The sequence below is a fragment of the Salmo salar genome, chromosome 21, assembly GCF_965601325.2.
Source record: "Salmo salar chromosome 21, fSalSal1, whole genome shotgun sequence".
Lineage (NCBI taxonomy): Eukaryota > Metazoa > Chordata > Actinopteri > Salmoniformes > Salmonidae > Salmo > Salmo salar.
In genome coordinates, this window is record NC_138311.1 from 23940690 (window position 1) to 23959471 (window position 18782).

Here is an 18782-nt window from a genome sequence, read left to right on the forward strand (position 1 = left end):
GATTACATTTATTTTGTATTCATTGTCTAACTTCCCTCCCTCCTCTCCCAAGGTGCTGTCGGACACCCAGGCCCCTCTGAATGCCATCAACAAGCTGCCCACAGTGCCCATGTTGGGGCTAACGCAGCGCACCAACACAGCCTACCAGTGTTTTTCCATCCTGCCCCAGTCACCCACACACATCCGCTTGGCCTTCCGCAACATGTACTGCATCGACATCTACTGCCGCAGCCGCGGGGTGGTGGCCATACGAGACGGGGCCTACAGCCTCTTCGACAACACCAAGATTGTGGAGGGCTTTTACCCCGCCCCGGGACTCAAGGTACAGGGGAGGAGAGGGCTTGGGTGGGTTTGTGTGATTGTATCAGGAATTTGAAAGTGTCTAGATTCTGTTGTCTAGTTCCCCTCAAGGATTTTCTCTCTCTCTCTCTCTCTCTCTCTCTCTCTCTCTCTCTCTACCAGACATTCCTCAACATGTTTGTTGACAGTAACCAGGATGCTCGGCGACGCTCCGTCAACGAAGACGACAACCCGCCCTCACCGGTGGGCGGCGACATAATGGACACCCTCATGAGCCAATTTCAAGCCCAGCAGCAACAGCAGACAATGAGAGGGGGTCCTGGGGGGGTGTACCCTCCCCTCACCTCCCCGCCCACCCCTTACCATCCCAACGTGGCACCCTCGCCATCCATGATGCCCACACAGTCCCCAGGTGAGAGGGATGTGTGTCCTGTATGTTCCCTCTTTGTGCCACGTGTGCTTGGCAGCCCACTATGGAGCAGAGGAAAGAGACCAAATGCTATCTGGTCCTCTTCTCACCCATCATCCACCCGCTAAGTGATATCACTCTCTTTGTGTGTGTTCACCCTGCCACTGCTGTCATGCACATGCTGAATGGCAAACTGTGTGTGCGAAAGTTGAGTCCAGAAGGGAGAAAGCATGCACCCAGTCCTGCTCACCCATCTCAGCCCTAGAGCCGCTGCCCAGCTTCAGCCTGTGTGTTGAGTTGAGTCCAGAAGGGAGAAAGCATGCACCCAGTCCTGCTCACCCATCTCAGCCCTAGAGCCGCTGCCCAGCTTCAGCCTGTGTGTTTGCGTGTGTATGAATGGATGTATGTATGTGACAGGGTTTCTGTTAGGAAAATGTGGCGCCAGACAACGTGACCGGGAAGATTTTAATTGACCGGCCATAAAACATTTTTTCTGGGTGCATTGCCCGTCAGGGCGTCCACCCACGGTGCTCAGAATGAGAGAAATCACATTTAGATTTAGGTAATTCATGTAATCCCCAAAACGAATTATTTATCCATAAACAATAACTGGTAATGCTGCATACTCCAAGAAAGGTTCAAATCTCACCTTTCTGGTAAAAATAGTTATAAATTGCTGAGGTGTAATCACATTTGATGACACAACCTCAAGTACACAGTACGAATATTATAAATATTTAATGATGTACTTCCTATAAAAAAAATATATATGAATAATGCTTGAAATTACTTATACTTTGTAAATATAGTATAATCAAATTGTAAAATTACTAGCTATAAGATTTCACCTTCCTTATAACTGCAAAATATCCATTTGTATGTTAGTGTGCGTATTTGCTTAAGGTCTCGCTTGAGCCAAACCTCTGCCCCCATCACTGTGAACGTCTCACAGAGCTCAAGCTTGGCTTCTTGAACTCGTTAGGAACTCTCCTTTCATCTCATTAATCCTATCTGTCAATGACAGTCTTTTTTGTTTCAAATAAATGAATTATTTTAGATGAATTGCTATAAATTAATGTCTGAATGTATTCTAGAGATGAAACCACTCTCTCCTGCTGCACTACTACGATGTAATGATTGTAGGCATGTGCTTTGTAAGTGGCTGTGACGTAGTGTTCAGCCAGGAGTTGACGGATAGTCGGAAGAGCGAAAGAAATGGTAGGAGGGACATCCCCAGTGGTTTCAGATTTAACATCCTACGTCACACAAATGTACTACTGTGTCCGTGGGAACCAGGGCTATCACTCAATCCAAGCCATTTCGTTCTACGGTGTCCACATATCGATTTATAAGCGAAGATTGTGGTCGGTGCCGGTCCCCTATTAACAGAACATGTAATGAAGCAGCCAATTAAGCTTAATTTTCAAACATTTGCCAAAATGCAATTCGAGGGAACACCGTTCTAAACAGTGCCCCTAGGTAAAACACCATTCTAAACAGTGCCCCTGGGTAAAACACCATTCTAAACAGTGCCCCTGGGTAAAACACCATTCTAAACAGTGCCCCTGGGAAAACACCATTCTAAACAGTGCCCCTGGGGAAAACACCATTCCAAACAGTGCCCCTGGGTAAAACACCATTCTAAACAGTGCCCCTGGGAAAACACCATTCTAAACAGTGCCCCTGGGAAAACACCATTCTAAACAGTGCCCCTGGGGAAAACACCATTCTAAACAGTGCCCCTGGGGAAAACACCATTCTAAACAGTGCCCCTGGGGAAAACACCATTCTAAACAGTGCCCCTGGGGAAAACACCATTCTAAACAGTGCCCCTGGGAAAACACCATTCTAAACAGTGCCCCTGGGGAAAACACCATTCTAAACAGTGCCCCTGGGGAAAACACCATTCTAAACAGTGCCCCTGGGGAAAACACCATTCTAAACAGTGCCCCTGGGAAAACACCATTCTAAACAGTGCCCCTGGGAAAACACCATTCTAAACAGTGCCCCTGGGGAAAACACCATTCTAAACAGTGCCCCTGGGAAAACACCATTCTAAACAGTGCCCCTGGGTAAACACCATTCTAAACAGTGCCCCTGGGGAAAACACCATTCTAAACAGTGCCCCTGGGGAAAACACCATTCTAAACAGTGCCCCTGGGGAAAACACCATTCTTCCATATGTGACTGAGATGAAAATCTCTTTTAGAAACATAGAAAGTGGGGGGATCCAAAGATGCAACAACTAGGATGGGTTGCTAATATGACTAGGATTTTGTCTTTGGCGTCTGGACACCGAAAGAAAGTTAGTATGAAAAGGAGAGAAATGCCATAGCAGTCCAATAGGGAAGTAAATGGAAATACATTTAACAACATTATATAATTACTCCTGTCTATACAGAAATAAATAAAATAATTCAAAATACTTCACCAGAAAGCATGACTTAGCCACAGAGGAATCAAGGATCATTAGCTCGTAGGCCTATGCCTATTTGGGAAACCCGCAATTTGGGCAGCACGCGTGGCAGTAGCCCTAGTTGATTATTGACTTGAGTCTCAGTGAAAAGCATCTAAAATATGTGTTGTGTAAATTATTGAGAATAATTTTAAAATGTTGAGACAAGAAGGGGAAGGGGTGTGTGGCGAAGATATAGGCTAGTCTCTCTCTCTCCCACTCAGCTGTCTCCCGACAATTCTTGAGCATTCATTGTGTGAATTGTTTGCCCTTTGATTACATACAGTCCATTTGGAAAGTATTTAGACCCCTTTCCTTTTTCCACATTTTGTTACGTTAGTCTTGTTCTAAAATGTATTAAATAAAATTTCCTCATCAATCTACACACAATTCCCCATAATGACAAAGCGAACATTTTTGCAAATGAGTAAAAAAAATATATAAATATTTATGTAAATATTCAGACCCTTTGCTATGAGACTGGAAGTTGAACTCAGGTCCATCCTGTTTCCATTGATCTTCCTTCAGATGTTTATATAACTTGATTGGAGTCCACCTGTGGTAAATTCAATTGATTGGACATGATTTGGAAAGGCACACACCTGTCTATATAAGGTCCCACAGTTGACACTGCATGTCAGAGCAAAAACCAAGCCATGAGGTCGAAGGAATTGTCCGTAGAGCTCCGAGACAGGATTGTGTCGAGTCACAGATCTGAGGAAGGGTACCAAAAAATGTCTGCAGCATTGAAGGTCCCCAAGAACGCTGTAGCCTCCATCATTCTTAAATGGAAGAAGTTTGGAACCACCAAGACTCATCCTAGAGCTGGCCGCCCGGCCAAACTGCGTAATCGGGGGAGAAGAGCCTTGGTCAGGGAGGTGACCTAGAACCCGATGGTCACTCTGACAGCTCCAGAGTACCTTTGTGGAGAAGGGAGAACCTTGCAGAAGGACAACCATCTCTTCAGCACTCCATCAATCATGCCTTTATGGTATGAGGAAGCCATTCCTCAGTAAAAAGCACATGACATCCCGCTTGGAGTTTCCACAAGGCACCTAAATAACGCAGACAATGAGAAACAAGATTGAACTCTTTGGCCTGAATGCCAAGCGTCACGTCTGGAGGAAATCTGGCACCATTCCTATGGTGAAGCATGGTGGTGGCAGCATCATGCTGTGGGGATGTTTTTCAGCCGCAGGGTTTGGGAGACTAGTCAGGATCGAGGGAAAGATGAATGGAACAAAGTACAGAGAGATCCTTGATGAAAACCTGCTCCAGAGTGCTCAGGACCTCCGACTGGGGCAACGGTTCACCTTCCAACAGGACAACAACCCCTAAGCACACAGCCAAGACAACGCAGGAGTGGCTTCAGGACAAGTCTCAGAATGTCCTTGAGTGGCCCGGCCCGGACATGATCCCGATCTAACATCTCTGGAGAGACCTGAAAATAGCTTTGCAGCTACGCTCCCCGTCCAACCTGACACAGCTTGAGAGGATCTGCAGTGAAGAATGGGAGAAACTCCCCAAATACAGGTGTGCAAAGCTTGTATCATCAAGTGTCGAGGCTGTAATCGCTGCCAAAGGTGCTTCAACAAAGTACTGAGTAAGGCGTCTGAAAACGTATGGAAATGTGATATTTAAGTATTTTTTTAAATAAATGTAGAAAAAATGTCACTTTTTGCTTTGTTTATTATGGGGTATTGTGTGTAGATGGATGAGGGGGGGGGGGGGGGACAATTAAATACATTTTAGAATAAGGCTATAAAGTAAGAAAAAGTCAAGTGGTCTGAAGACTTTCCCGAACGCACTGTCACCAGTTGTAAATGTACCTTTTAATCCCCGTCATTTGGTTACATTAATTTCTATTAATGCGTGTATTAATTAGTCATTTACTCTTCTCGTTCGCGGAGTGGAAACATTGTTTGTAGAGTTCACAACCTGCTACACTTGTGAGAAACACGTTTTGGTTTATTTCATAATCATCGTTGACGAGATTTGTCATTTTTTTGTACTTTTGTTTGGAATGCTCCATGTGCGCAATGAGCATGACTGGTTTCTGCCTGTGTAATATTGAGGGAGCGCGCGCGACTGAGCACGCACTGAGTACCTGGCCTACTACGCAGAGATGTAGGAGTGTTAAATATTTCTTCTTTTTACATCCATTGCAAAAGATAATATATTAACTATAGTTCCACACAGTAAGCTATTTGAAAAATCAGTACAACAATCTCCGGTGTGAAAGAGCAATGGAAGTTATAGGCCTAGTGCTGCATTGGCCATGTGCTAATTTCTTTAGCTGCTAATGGATCACGGTGTATCAATGTGTCCATATGGCAGGGGATGGTGATCTCCCTTTAGTTTACTTTTAACTTTGAGATATTTATCATTTCATTCAGATTTGTATGTTTAACCACGTGACAATGTTTTTGAGAAACAGAAACTTATATTAAATGAAACAGTTCCATGAAAATGCGCATATGAAAATCATAACTGGCACGCAGAACGCTAGAAATGGCAGGATGAATTTATAAAAGCTTCCCCGAACTTGAAACTCACGCGCCGCCTATGAAGTCTATAAAATAATTGCCATTCGGGTATGCTTTCAAAATGTATACTGCCTCCAGCTCATTTTGTGAAGTGGTGGGTGATGCGCTTATAGCACTGATAGCTCTTGAATGGTGAATGGGAGGGCCGCTTCAATCACCAGTTGAGAAATACAAAATGGTAGCTATTTTTAATCGTGCACCAAAACTGTTTTCAACATGCAATTACATTTAGAATTGTTGTGCAATGAATGGGTTTATAAAAGCACATGTTTTACTCCAGCAGCAACCAGCTGAGGAGCTGCAGGAGAAATCCCCCTCAAAATAGACTCTGTATGCTGTGCACGTGATAGTTGTGTTAGATACATGATGACTAACGAGAATACACAGGCCAATTTAATTCCACTAAATTATACAAATTAAGCTATAGACCGATAAGCATGACGGTCAAATGTATTTCCATCGACATGTATTTCCATCAATGAATAAAAAGCATTATTTTGTAATTGTTCATTTTGGCCGGCAACAGCTTTATTTATTGGCTTTACATTTTTTGGGGGAGGGCCAAAAGCCGGCCGGCTAACGGAAATCCTGGTGTGTGTGTGTGTGTGTGTGAGCTGATCCTATTGGCCCGTGTCTGACGAGCCTTATTGGTCGGTGTGGTGTGTGTGCGCAGGGACCATCCATGCGTCGGGCTCCCCTAGTGGAGCGTTGAGGGCTCCCTCTCCCTTTGGGCCCACCCCTTCTCCCTCCTCTCTTGGCATAGCTATGGGCCCAACCAGCTTTGCCAGCCCGCATGGTAAGTGGCGCAACACACTGACCACAGGGACCGACCGGGCTGGGTTAGAGGATGGGACTGGGCTGGGGTAGAGGATGGTAAGGATGAGGCTGGACTGGGGTAGAGGGGGCTGGGCTGTAGCAGGCTGGGCTGAATGGATGGGTCCTCCATGGAGTATAACCATAGCCAGACTCTGGTGCAGGTTGAGAAAACGCTGTACCTGGGTAGACTGAGGATGGGACTGGGCAGGGCTGTAGACCAACCTCCAGCCCATGGACCAGGACTAGTCCCTGGGATGTTGCTCACCGGTCTCTCTGATAGTTTGACACCTGTCTAGTCCGTTTTTGAAGTGGTTGTGAACCCCAGGTTGACTGGGCAAGTGGGTCATGGTGGTGGTTTAACTGTGGAGAGTTTTTATTGGAGAGTTAATGAGAGAGAGAAAGTTCTGTCAATCAGTGAGTGTTTGTGAGAGTAAAAAAAAAAGGTTGTGTCTGAGTACACTGTAATGGGTTCATGACAATGAATGATGAAGATTATAAGGATGACTATCAGTGGACGCTACTGATGATGATGGTGGTGTGCGTCTGTCTACGTGTCTGTTTCCCAGGGGCTCTGGACCCCAGCTCCCCTTATGCCATGGTGTCTCCCAGCCAGAGGGGCCAGTGGCCAGGCTCTCCCCAGGTATCAGGGCCATCTCCTGGGGCTCGTATCCACGGCATGTCCCCTGGAAACCCTTCACTCCACTCACCCATCCCCGACGCCTCACACTCCCCACGCACTGGCTCGAGTGAGTATCACATAAACAACACCTGACTGACTGGCAATCAACTCCACTCAAAATCGAATGTTTTTACAAAGATTGAAGGGATGTTAAGACCGTTACACGAATGTATATAAATAAAAAAATCTTTAAGGACGTGTTCAGTCTCACCATTCCCTAGGCTAACGGTACTGTCCACTCCTCTCTCCAGGTTCCGGGGCCATGCCCAGCAGTATGCCCCCGCCCCGTAAGCTACCTCAGCGTTCCTGGGCTGCCTCCATCCCCACCATTCTCACCCATAATGCCCTGCACGTGTTGCTGCTGCCCTCGCCCACACCCTGCCTGGTGCCGGGCCTGGCAGGAAGTTACCTCTGCTCACCGCTGGAGCGCTTCCTGGGCTCGGTCATCATGAGACGCCACCTGCAGAGGATCATCCAACTAGAACCCAACGTGAGTGGTGGAGATCTGCGGTTGACTCATCTTGGTTTAGTCCATCTGTCTTGTTCAGTCTCTGTGTGTCTCTCTATCTCTCTTTGTCCATCCCTTCCTCACTCTCTGGTTTTTGTGTTGAACGTATTTCTGGCTTTCCTCACACTTCTCTCCCTCTTCTTTTCATCCTTCCATTTCTCTGTCTCCATCTCATCCAGCTGGAGGTCAACGTGAGTGTTAACTCTGTAATCAAATGTTTGTTCATACCCCAACTCCGTAGAGGCTCTCAGCAGGGCTGTCCCTTATTCCACAGCTTTTTTCCAACCTTGGATCTCTCAAACCTTCAACCCAAGCAGTCTGACTTAGGGTTGAATGGCTTAGGGTTTTATGGCGGGAACCCATTTACCGGGATTTACCGTCCAATACCACCACTCCCTTTTCCTGGGATAAATAAATGCGAGAAACCGGTGAATTAAAATAAATTATTTACATGAAAAGAATGGCGCGAAATCTCACTATTAAATGATATGTGATGTGTAAATCTGGCTTCTCTACGGCCTCTGCATGATGAATCATCACCGCTCAGGGTGGGGACAGACAGTTCACAATGCATGTAGACCTGTCATCTCATCGTATAATTCTTTTTTATTGTGAAAGTCTATGCTACAGTAATATAAAGACCGAATGCATGTATAATTTACCCATCTCCATCTGGCTTTCGGGGTCACAATATTTTTTAATTGTAAATATTTTTTTATTGCAGCTGCAGAGTTTTAAAACAGCCTATCGTTGCTTTAAATCAGTGCACGCGCGAGCACTCTCTCGAGTCCTTCTCCCTCTACAACTCCATTCCAATTGCATCCAAAATAGATAGGCCACTATCTTTCTAGAACAGGATTATCACGCACCTATGCCCTGCTGGCCTCTCTCCTTAAAAAATGCTCCTTTGGAGTCCCATGCAGGAAAAGCTATTTAATTTAACTGTTGAATGTGAGGAAGGAATGAAGCAGCAATAGAGAGAGAAAGGGGAGGTAGGCTAATAACATTATGGGAAATATTATGAAAGGTATAGACTATATATATACAAAAGTATGTGGACACCCCTTCAAATTAGTGGATTCGGCTATTTCAACCACACCCATAGCTGGCAGGTGTATAAAATCGAGCATACAGCCATGCAATATCCATAGACAAACATTGGCAGTAGAATGGGATTACTGAAGAGCTCAGTGATGTGCACTGTGGCACCGTCATAGGATGCCACCTCTCCAACAAGTCCGTTCGTAACATTTCTGTCAACTGCTGTTATTGTGAAGTGGAAACGTCTCGGAGCAACAACGGCTCAGTCGCGAAGTGGTAGGCCACACGAGCTCACAGAACGGGACCGCCGAGTGCTGAAGCGTGTAAGAATCGTCTGTCCTTGGTTGCAACACTCAGTACCGAGAACTTAATGAAATGGGTTTCCATGGCCGAGCAGCCGCACACAAGCCTAAGATCACCATGCGCAAGACCAAGCGTCGGCTGGAGTGGTGTTAAGCTCGCCACCATTGGACTCTGGAGCAGTGGAAATGCGTTCTCTGGAGTGATGAATCACACTTCACCATCAGGCAGTCTGACGGACAAATCTAGGTTTAGCGGATGCCAGGAGAACTCTACCTGCCCGACTGCATTGGGCCAACTGTAAAGTTTGGTGGAGGAGGAATAATAGTCTGGAGCTGTTTTTCATGGTTCGGGCTAGGCCCCTTAGTTCCAGTGATGGGAAATCTTAACGCTACAGCATACAATGACATTCTTGACGATTCTGTGCTTCAAACTTGGTGGCAACAGTTTGGGTAAGGCCCTTTCCTGTTTCAGCATGACAATGCTCCTGTGCACAAAGCGAGGTCCATACAGAAAAGGTTTGTCGAGATCGGTGTGGATGAACTGAAAGGGATTAACTTCTTTGGGAACGGGGGGCAGTATTGAGTAGCTTGGATGAATAAGGTGCCCAGAGTAAACTGCCTGCTACTCAGGCCCAGAAGCTAGAATATGCATATAATTAGTAGATTTGGATAGAGAACACAAACGTTTTCAAACTGTTAAAATAATATCTGTGAGTATAACAACTCATATGGCTGGCAAAAACCTGAGAAAAATCCACCTGGAAGTGGGAAATCTGAGGTTTGTAGTTTTTTTTAATTGATTGCCTGTCCAATATACTGTGTCTATGGGGTCAGATATGCAACCCTAGTCTGTCGATAGAGGCTAATATCCTACCCCCATTATAATTCAACCTTTTGAAAAAGTCCATACCTCTCTGTAGATTAGTTCCATAAAGTAACAATGTGGAACAAACTCTCCCTTGTATTTATGTTTTTTTTTTTTTGTCAGTATTTTTTTTTCTGTTTATAATAATCCTCTCTCTCCTCTCTTTCTCTCCTCTCTTTCTCTCTCTCTCTCCCTCTCTGCCTCTCTCTTCAGCTGTCCATCGTGAACTCTAATGAGCCGGGTGTGATCATGTTCAAGACAGAGGTGTTGAAGTGTCGCGTGGCGCTCAACCCAAAGACCTACCAGACCTTGCAGCTCAAAGTCACCCCCGAGAACGCCGGGCCCTGGTCACAGGAGGAGCTACAGGTCTTGGAGAAGTTCTTCGAGACCAGGGTAAGACTAGTGACTTAGACTAATGACTAGCATCTTTGGGTCCTTTAAGATTGCTATTTAAAAAGCATGTATTATTATTGTATGGGCAATTCCACGGTAAAAGAGGGACGTTGAGACTCACTTCTTCACTTTAAAATCTATGCCGAACAAAAATCATTGATTTGCATAATTTAACAAGCCACACACCTATATACAGAAATCTACTTTTAACAATTGCCACTGACATTTTTTTTGTTGAGGAACAGTACAAACTTTAGTAACAGAATTACTTTAAAATCTCCCTCAGTTTTTTAACTACATTTTCCGAAAACTACTACTCAGAGAAACTCTACTCCGAATTAAGATTCAAAGATGACTGCAGAAAGAATGATATGACACCATGAGTTGGAAAAAATCTATTTTAGTTATTGAAGTAAGGTAAGTGAAGTGGATCAACACCCGGTAACATAATGACATCATGGGTCCTTGATCTGTACTATACAGAAATGTATAATTATGAATGTCATTCTCTTCATGTTGATGTATCCTGAATAGGTACACAAAGGTAGAAAATATAATATCCTCAATTGCATATTATTCTAATGAGCTCCACCCCCAAACAAAGCCAAATCTGATTGGTTGAGACCGGACCAAATCTGTACCGATCATAGACATCTATGTTTCACAAGTTTGGATTTCAAAATACAGCAGAGTACAGTTCAGAAATGTAGACTACAGTGGAGTACAGTAAAAAAAAAAATGGGTATTGTACAGTCCAGTAAAGTATATTACATTACCTCTGCTGTACTGAACTATACACTACTTTTCTTTATTATACTGCGCTCTACTGCAACTGTGGTTTGTGACTACTTTCATTTCCCATTGTGGGAAAGTGACACGTTTTAGTCACTTAATAATTCATAAACAAAATTGTAATCAATAAAAACACTTAATTGGTAGGTCTAGCTTTACTTGTTACTTCTGTGAACTTTCAGAATCCTCCCTCATGAGGGAGGGAAATGAGAACATATATTAAAGATGTGTAGGTTTTTGGTAACAGAATGACAAGACACTAAGCTATATTTCTTAAACTTACGGAAAGCAAAATAATTTCTGCAAAACTAAAACTTAATGTTAATATTAGTTGGCACGGGCCTTTACTTCAACATTATTTCTAATACTTTAAGACTTTTTCTAGTGGACGTTTTTTAAGACCCCTTCTCCATCTTTGTGACCAGAAATCAAAGATGGATTTTTAAGATGGATAATGGTTGAAAAAACATCTCTTTCGCAAAAATATAGACTCTTAGCTTTCATTTGACACCAAATTTCATATGCTTCTATGAACTTCACATTGGTGCTCATGGGTCCTTTTACATGGAAATGACCGTATACATACACACACCCTTATTCAATATCCAATATGCTAAGTAGTTCCACCTTTTAGTGTTTGTTGTAAGAACTGCTATCACTTAATCGAGAATTGTGTGGCTTTTTATTATGCTTATTTATCGGTTAGAACCATGTGGACTCAAATCTGAGATCATCACAGCACTGGTGTTGATCCCTTTACATTGGGAAAAGCAGGAAGCCACTGAAGATGTGGTTACTAGAATGATCATAGAGCATCCTGCCTGAGGGGGGACGCATGTATACCACATCTCCTTGCTCCAGCTCTAAAGTCAATACATTAGAAATATACTGATGGTGGCCTTGGTGGTGAATGTTTTACACATTATCCATAATTCTCTGCTCAGCCAAAATGTATTTTTTTTAAAGAACACTAATGATGTGCACTGAGAGTCGGGAAGCAAGAGAGTGAATATTTAATAAATAAATGGAACATAATACAAAACAAGAAACACTAACAGCACACAGCCATGAAACAGAAACAATGACGCCTGGGGAAGGAACCAAAGGGAGTGACAATGTCAAGGAGGTGATGGAGTCCAGGTTAGTGTCAATAAGCACTGGTGCGCGTGACGATGGTGACAGGTGTGCGTAATAATCAGCAGGCTGGTGACCTAGAGGCTAAAGAGGGAGTACACGTGACAAACACAAAGCCATTTTTTTTTTTTTTTTTAAGGGAGACCCCAACCTCAATTTGATCAAAAATCTATCATGTGATTTATCAAACAATTGTTTTAATGATGGACCAAACATAATTGAAAAATGAGTGGTTTATCTTTATTTTTTTAATAAAGAAACAATTAAGTAACAGGAATGAGCGCTGAGTAACAGGAATGAGCGCTGAGTAACAGGAATGAGCGCTGAGTAACAGGAATGAGCGCTGAGTAACAGGAATGAGCGCTGAGTAACAGGAATGAGCGCAGAGTAACAGGAATGAGCGCAGAGTAACAGGAATGAGCGCTGAGTAACAGGAATGAGCGCTGAGTAACAGGAATGAGCGCTGAGTAACAGGAATGAGCGCTGAGTAACAGGAATGTGTGTGTGTGTGTGTGTGAGAATAACTGGATGTCACAGAACTTCAATTAAACAAAGATAAAACAGAGGTCGTTATATTTGGCAAAAAAGATCTGAGTCTAAATAGCAACATAAAAGCAGTAACAATTGTGTGTATGCTTTTGCATGCGTTTGTGTATGTGAGTGTTTGTGGGTGGGGTGGGCGGTGGAGAGTGAGGACGAGAGAAGGTTTGAGTATCACTCCTCCCCCTGCAACATGTGTGTCTGGCTCCTGCCTCTGCACAGTATGGGTTTTCCATCTTCCTCCACAAAAGGCAAGAAAGACAACAAATACAAAAAGCTGAGCATATGAAGCAGATCCTCAGATCTCTACATTGACTACCAGTACCTAATACTAACTTAAATACTACTTTCTGCATATAAAGCACAACATTCACTTGCAAACACGACATGCAATTGTATTTCATATAGAATTGCAATAAATGAATGAACAAAACCTTGCCTGGCCTTTTCTAAGAAACAGTCTCTAGTTTGGCCCAGACTTCGATGTCAATTTCCATGTAACGAGCTGTGACTTGCCTCACTGGTGGGATGGTACACAGGATGTCTTGAAACGGGTACCAAAGGATGTCTTCGCCAGGGCTGGCCAGCAAAACCTGTTGGCCCCAATCCTTTTCATACAACGAACCTTGACGTGTGTGTTATTTGTGTCTGTGGTGATGCCAGGGTACAGTTGGTGTCGTACTTCAGCACACACCATTTGCTAACAACCTCAGGACTTTGCCACTGATTTTCTGTGGCCGTGGGAGCCTTCTGTCCATTGACTGTGAAATGCTTTGCATTAAAGCACTCACAGCTCAGATGTTGTCTTGCAAGCAGCTGACATCCCTGTAGGTCAGCTCTCCATGGACTAGAGTTACTGCCTGATGCATCTTCATCGTAGACGGAACTGGTGGCACATCCTTCAGGCATCTCTGACATTGCTCATTCGACTGCTTCCTCTTCCACAAAAAACAACTTGATTGCTGTATCCATCTTGCTCAACACAGAAAACAGCTCTGAAGCATCAGGGATAATTCCCCTCGCTGCTTGTACTGAGTGCAAGGGCCACCATCACTGTAAAAATGGATAGTGGAGACCTCTGGATGTGCACTTTGCACATAATCAAGCACTGGTGACCAGTGCTGCCAGATTGCTGGTGGGCCCTTCTGTCTAGAGGGGGACACTGTGCAGAAGGACACCGATTGGGGGGTTGTATGCCCATAAAGCACACCTTCATGGGAATAATTTTCGGGAAAGTCAACATGAATTAAGTATTCATGTGCTTTCAAGCCTTGTTTCAGCGCCCTGTAGTGGGTAAACTGATTATTGATGTTGTAAGTGTGGCTCTTAAACTTGCGCAGCATCAGGTTCAGCTGTTCCAGCAGTTGCTCTTGAGTGGTCTGGAATTCTTTTTTTTCTTTTTATGGTGACTTTGGATGTACCGCCATTGGGATCATTCTTCTGCTCCTTATCCACAGTTGCGCACTGGACATAAGGCAATTCATTCTTATCATTGTATTGGCCAGAGATGGGACGAGAGGTCCTTGCACACCGCACATTCTCCATACATGCACTTCATGTTCTTCGTGTTGCATGTGATGGATTTTAGAAGTTCATCAGGGTTGAAAGTGGTGATCTTCAGGCAGTTTCTGTACGATAAAACTGTGTGCAGCTTGCACATGCAAGTCTCCCGGTCACTTAGTTGGGTGAACAACCCAAAAGGGGGGCAGTGAGCAGGAGAGGGAGTATGAGATCGACCCATCATGTTCTGCCAAAAACTTGATGTAGATTTTTCATCGTGCCCAAAAGGAACCTCTTCTGATTTTTTTATTTTCTTCTGGGTGAGGGTCTGCCTCTTCCCAGTCATAATTCGACTGACATCATCCCTGGTGTAAAAATCTCAGACTTTGTTTATGAAGCCATCTACCACGCTATTGTTTCTCTTCCTTTGGTAGTTTAAGTTTAGTTCTGCATTCTTCGCATTCATCAGCCACCTTTTATTTTGAAAACCCAAATGAACTTTGGGAGAGACGTTGCAGCCTAAGTTTTCCTGTCACCATCTTCTGAGATGAGTTCCCTTTCTCCCCGTGAGTTACTGTACCTCTGTCGGATGTCCTCCACTAAGGCCTCGTGGAAGAGAAGGGTGTTTTGTATTGTAGCGCGTGATAGACGTCTCATTGTTTTGTCAACTTTTGTACGTGGAGATGGATTATTCTGTTTCATACGCTGAATTTTTGTCTAATACCTCCTTTTTTCAGGTTTGTGTCTGTAGCTGCTTTTGTAGTTCTTCAGTTTGTTTCTGGAGCTTGTCTTTCACCTTTTTAAGCTCTTCATCTTTTTGCCTAAAACACACAAGTACATTACAATAGATTTTAAATTAATAAGTGGCTACAGTAAAATGTTATCTATATGCCCAATCACTCATTTTACACAATCCATTTCATACACTAGCACTAACTCTCATCCTGACCTGGAAGTGCTTGGCTCTGGATTATCAGCTCTGTCTGGTGAAAGCTGGGGGCTATCTGGAGGTGTGGTGAGGTGCTTTAGGGCTTCTTCCCTGGACTTGATCGCTTTTCCCTCTTACTAATGTTATTGACTGTTTTCTTCCTGCCTGATGCTATGTCCTCCCTGTATTTCTGCTGTTCCTTCTTTAAGTATCTCTCTCTCCTTTCTGGGTCGGCGTCGAGCGCGATAGCACCGCTGCTCCTCTGCAGCACTTAATGGATTGGCTCCCTGTAAGTAATGTGTTCACATTGTATAACTGAAAACACCTTCAGTAATTCCAACTGTAAAACTTAAAATCAAGAGAATAGTATTATAATTAATCAATGTATATACCAGATACATTTAAAATGGCTATTTCATTCAAACTTCTCACTCCTGTTACTCTTATTCAGTAACAGGACTGAGATTTTAGCATAGCATTAGCAAATACATTACATTTAGCCAGAACACTTAGCACCTTAAAGTGGTTTGCCAAAACTATCTTTAAAAAAAAAACGTAACATCTAAGAAATAATTTAGTTAACAGGACTGTATGTTGAGATTGACATTCTCAGTCATACTTACAACATGATAAAAATACAGAAAAGAGTGCGAGAACTTTTGGTCTTCCCATGGCCTTCAGAAGACTCAAATTATGCTACTTCATGTGACTTGTGGAATGTCCCAAATAATTTGATGGGGAAACTTGTCACGGTAACAGGACTGAGTGAAAACCTGGGGACACGACTAAAATGTGTATTTGAATTAACATATTATGAATTCCCAGTAAGAAAATTAATTTAGTCTAAATTGGAAATAGTCACACAATAATACAAGAAAATAAGATTTCTGGATTCTAATCATCTTTTATGGTGAAGCGTAGTGTTAGAGAGAGGGGATGGGCTAAAATCCAATTTTTTCAGTGTTCTTGTTAGTTTTTATTAAGGTTTTACATGATGTATCTTAAAATTGCAATTAGAACAAAGTGCAGGACACTGCTTGATAATATGCATTATACAGATACTTTTTATGCATATTTATGCATGTAATGTCCTAGGGACGGAAAAGGCACGGATTTGGCGGAATGGCCCATGTACTGAACCTTACAATCATATGGGTAAAGGTGAAGTGTTTTTGTTCACGTGTTTTACCTGCATTCACTCTCTTCAGCTCATCCACCTCTCTCTTGGGCACTCAGTCTGACCTCCAGGGCTAAAACAGCATGAAAAGACACACATTGATAAACTGCAAAATTATTACAGTTAAAGTCACTGCATTGCTTGCCAAAAATAGGTGCTCTTCTCTTATTACCTGTGTTCCCATTCTCACTGGCTGTTACTCCGGCCTCCAGGGCTGAAATAACATGAAGAAAAGCATTAAAACACCTGACATCTGGCTGTTACTCCGGCCTCCAGGGCTGAAATAACATGAAGAAAAGCATTAAAACACCTGACATCTGGCTGTTACTCCGGCCTCCAGGGCTGAAATAACATGAAGAAAAGCATTAAAACACCTGACATCTGGCTGTTACTCCGGCCTCCAGGGCTGAAATAACATGAAGAAAAGCATTAAAACACCTGACATCTGGCTGTTATTCCGGCCTCCAGGGCTGAAATAACATGAAGAAAAGCATTAAAACACCTGACATCTGGCTGTTATTCCAGCCTCCAGGGCTGAAATAACATGAAGAAAAGCATTAAAACACCTGACATCTGGCTGTTATTCCGGCCTCCAGGGCTGAAATTGTGACAAAAGACCTGACAATTGCTAAGGGAGAAATTGGGTAGTAGACAAATCCAACATGACCAGCTCACCAACAGTTTAAGGCCCTATTAGTGCATGCATGTCGTCCTTTGATCATTTGCATTCTCTCTCCCCAGTTCTTCCACCCTTCGCTCACTGGCTGTCACTTTGGCCTCCAGGGCTGAAATAACATGAAGAAAAGCATTAATAGACCTGACAATCACTAGTGGAGAATTGGGCAGTAGACAAAGAAACATTACTTAGCTCTTATAAGAGAATGTGTTCACATGATCACTAACAAATTTCTGGGTTAACCAAGATTACTGTATGCATGTCTTTTGTTGATTACCTAAATTCTCTCTCTCCAGTCCCTCCACTTTTCTTTTAGTGATGGGTGGGGAAATCGATAGTTACATATCGGGATATTATTTTTGACAATGTATAGTATTGACAATATCGCAATGTTATTTGTGCTCTAGTTGGCTGTACCTGAATCGAAACTCCAGTATTTTTCCTTCACAGCTTATTCTCCATATTTTTAAATAGGGAGCCAATTTGTTTTCAGCACTTTTATTTCCATGACTGATCAAAACTCATTCTTATGGCTCTCTTGTCCCTCTGCGGCAGAGATATGGTGAGCAATATGTTTGGGACCTCCAATCACAATATCACAGTATCGAATCACATCCAGTCACTCTGGCCTCTATAGCTGACCACTCCGCTGCATATGCTGGATATACAGTGCATTCGGGAAGTATTCAGACCCCTTGACTTTTTCCACATTTTGTTACTTTACAGCCTTATTATAAAATGTATTAAATTGTTTTTTCCCTCATCAAGTTACAAACAATACCCAATAATGACAACAACAAAAAACAAGTTTTTATAAATGTTTGCAAATGTATAAAAAAATAAAAACCTGACATTTACATAAGTATTCAGCCCCTTTACTCAGTACTTTGTGGAAGCACCTTTGGAAGCACCTTTGGAAGCAATTGCGGCCTGGACTCTTGTTTGGTATGACACTACAAGCTTGGCACACCTGTATTTAGGGAGTTTCCCCAATTCTTCTCTGCAGATCCTCTCAAGCTCTGTCAGGTTGGATGGGGAGCGTTGCTGCACAGCTATTTTCAGGTCTCTCTAAAGATGTTAGATCGGGTTCAAGTTCAGGCTCTGGCTGGGCCACTCAAGGACATTGAGACTTGTCCCAAAGCCACTCATGCGTTGTCCTCTAAAATACAACCCAACCAAGCCGCACTGCTTCTTGACACAGTGCCCACTTAACCCGGAAGCCAGCCGCACCAATGTGTCACAGGAAACACTGTATACCTGGCGACTGTGTCAGTGTGCACTGCGCCCGCCCCGCCACAGGAGTCGCTAGTGCGCGGTGGGATAAGGACATCCCTGCCGGCCAAACCCTCCCCTATCCCGTTTGACGCTGGGCCAATTGCTAGCACTGCGCCACTCGGGATGCCCTGGGTCGTTGTCCTGTTGGATGGTGAACCTTCACCTCAGACTAAGGCCCTGAGCGCTCTGGAGCAGGTTTTCATCAAGGATCTCTCTGTACTTTGCTCCGTTTATCTTTCCCTCGATCCTGACTAGTTTCCCAGTCCCTGCTGCTGAAAAACATCCCTACAGCAAGCTGCTGCCACCACCATGCTTCACCGTAGGGATGGTGCCAGGTTTCCTCCAGACATGGTGGTTCCAAACTTATATCATTTTAAGAATGATGGAGGCCACTGTGTTCTTGGGGACTTTCAATGCTACAGAAATTGTTTGGTACCCTTCCCCAG

General features: G+C 43.6%; 1 protein-coding gene across 2 annotated transcripts in view; it reads left to right on the forward strand.

Annotated features, from left to right (window-relative positions):
* The window catches only part of LOC106581951 (mediator of RNA polymerase II transcription subunit 14), a 43776-nt gene that overhangs the window by 18925 nt on the left and 6069 nt on the right, over positions 1-18782 (forward strand). The window contains exons 20-25 of one of the 2 annotated variants that reach the window (XM_014164519.3): positions 53-322; positions 463-712; positions 6384-6506; positions 7093-7272; positions 7457-7695; positions 10135-10314. In XM_014164519.3, coding sequence (XP_014019994.1) covers positions 53-322; positions 463-712; positions 6384-6506; positions 7093-7272; positions 7457-7695; positions 10135-10314 — 1242 coding nt within the window. The remainder of the gene's footprint in view (positions 1-52; positions 323-462; positions 713-6383; positions 6507-7092; positions 7273-7456; positions 7696-10134; positions 10315-18782) is intronic. The other variant, XM_014164521.3, reaches the window with a different exon arrangement.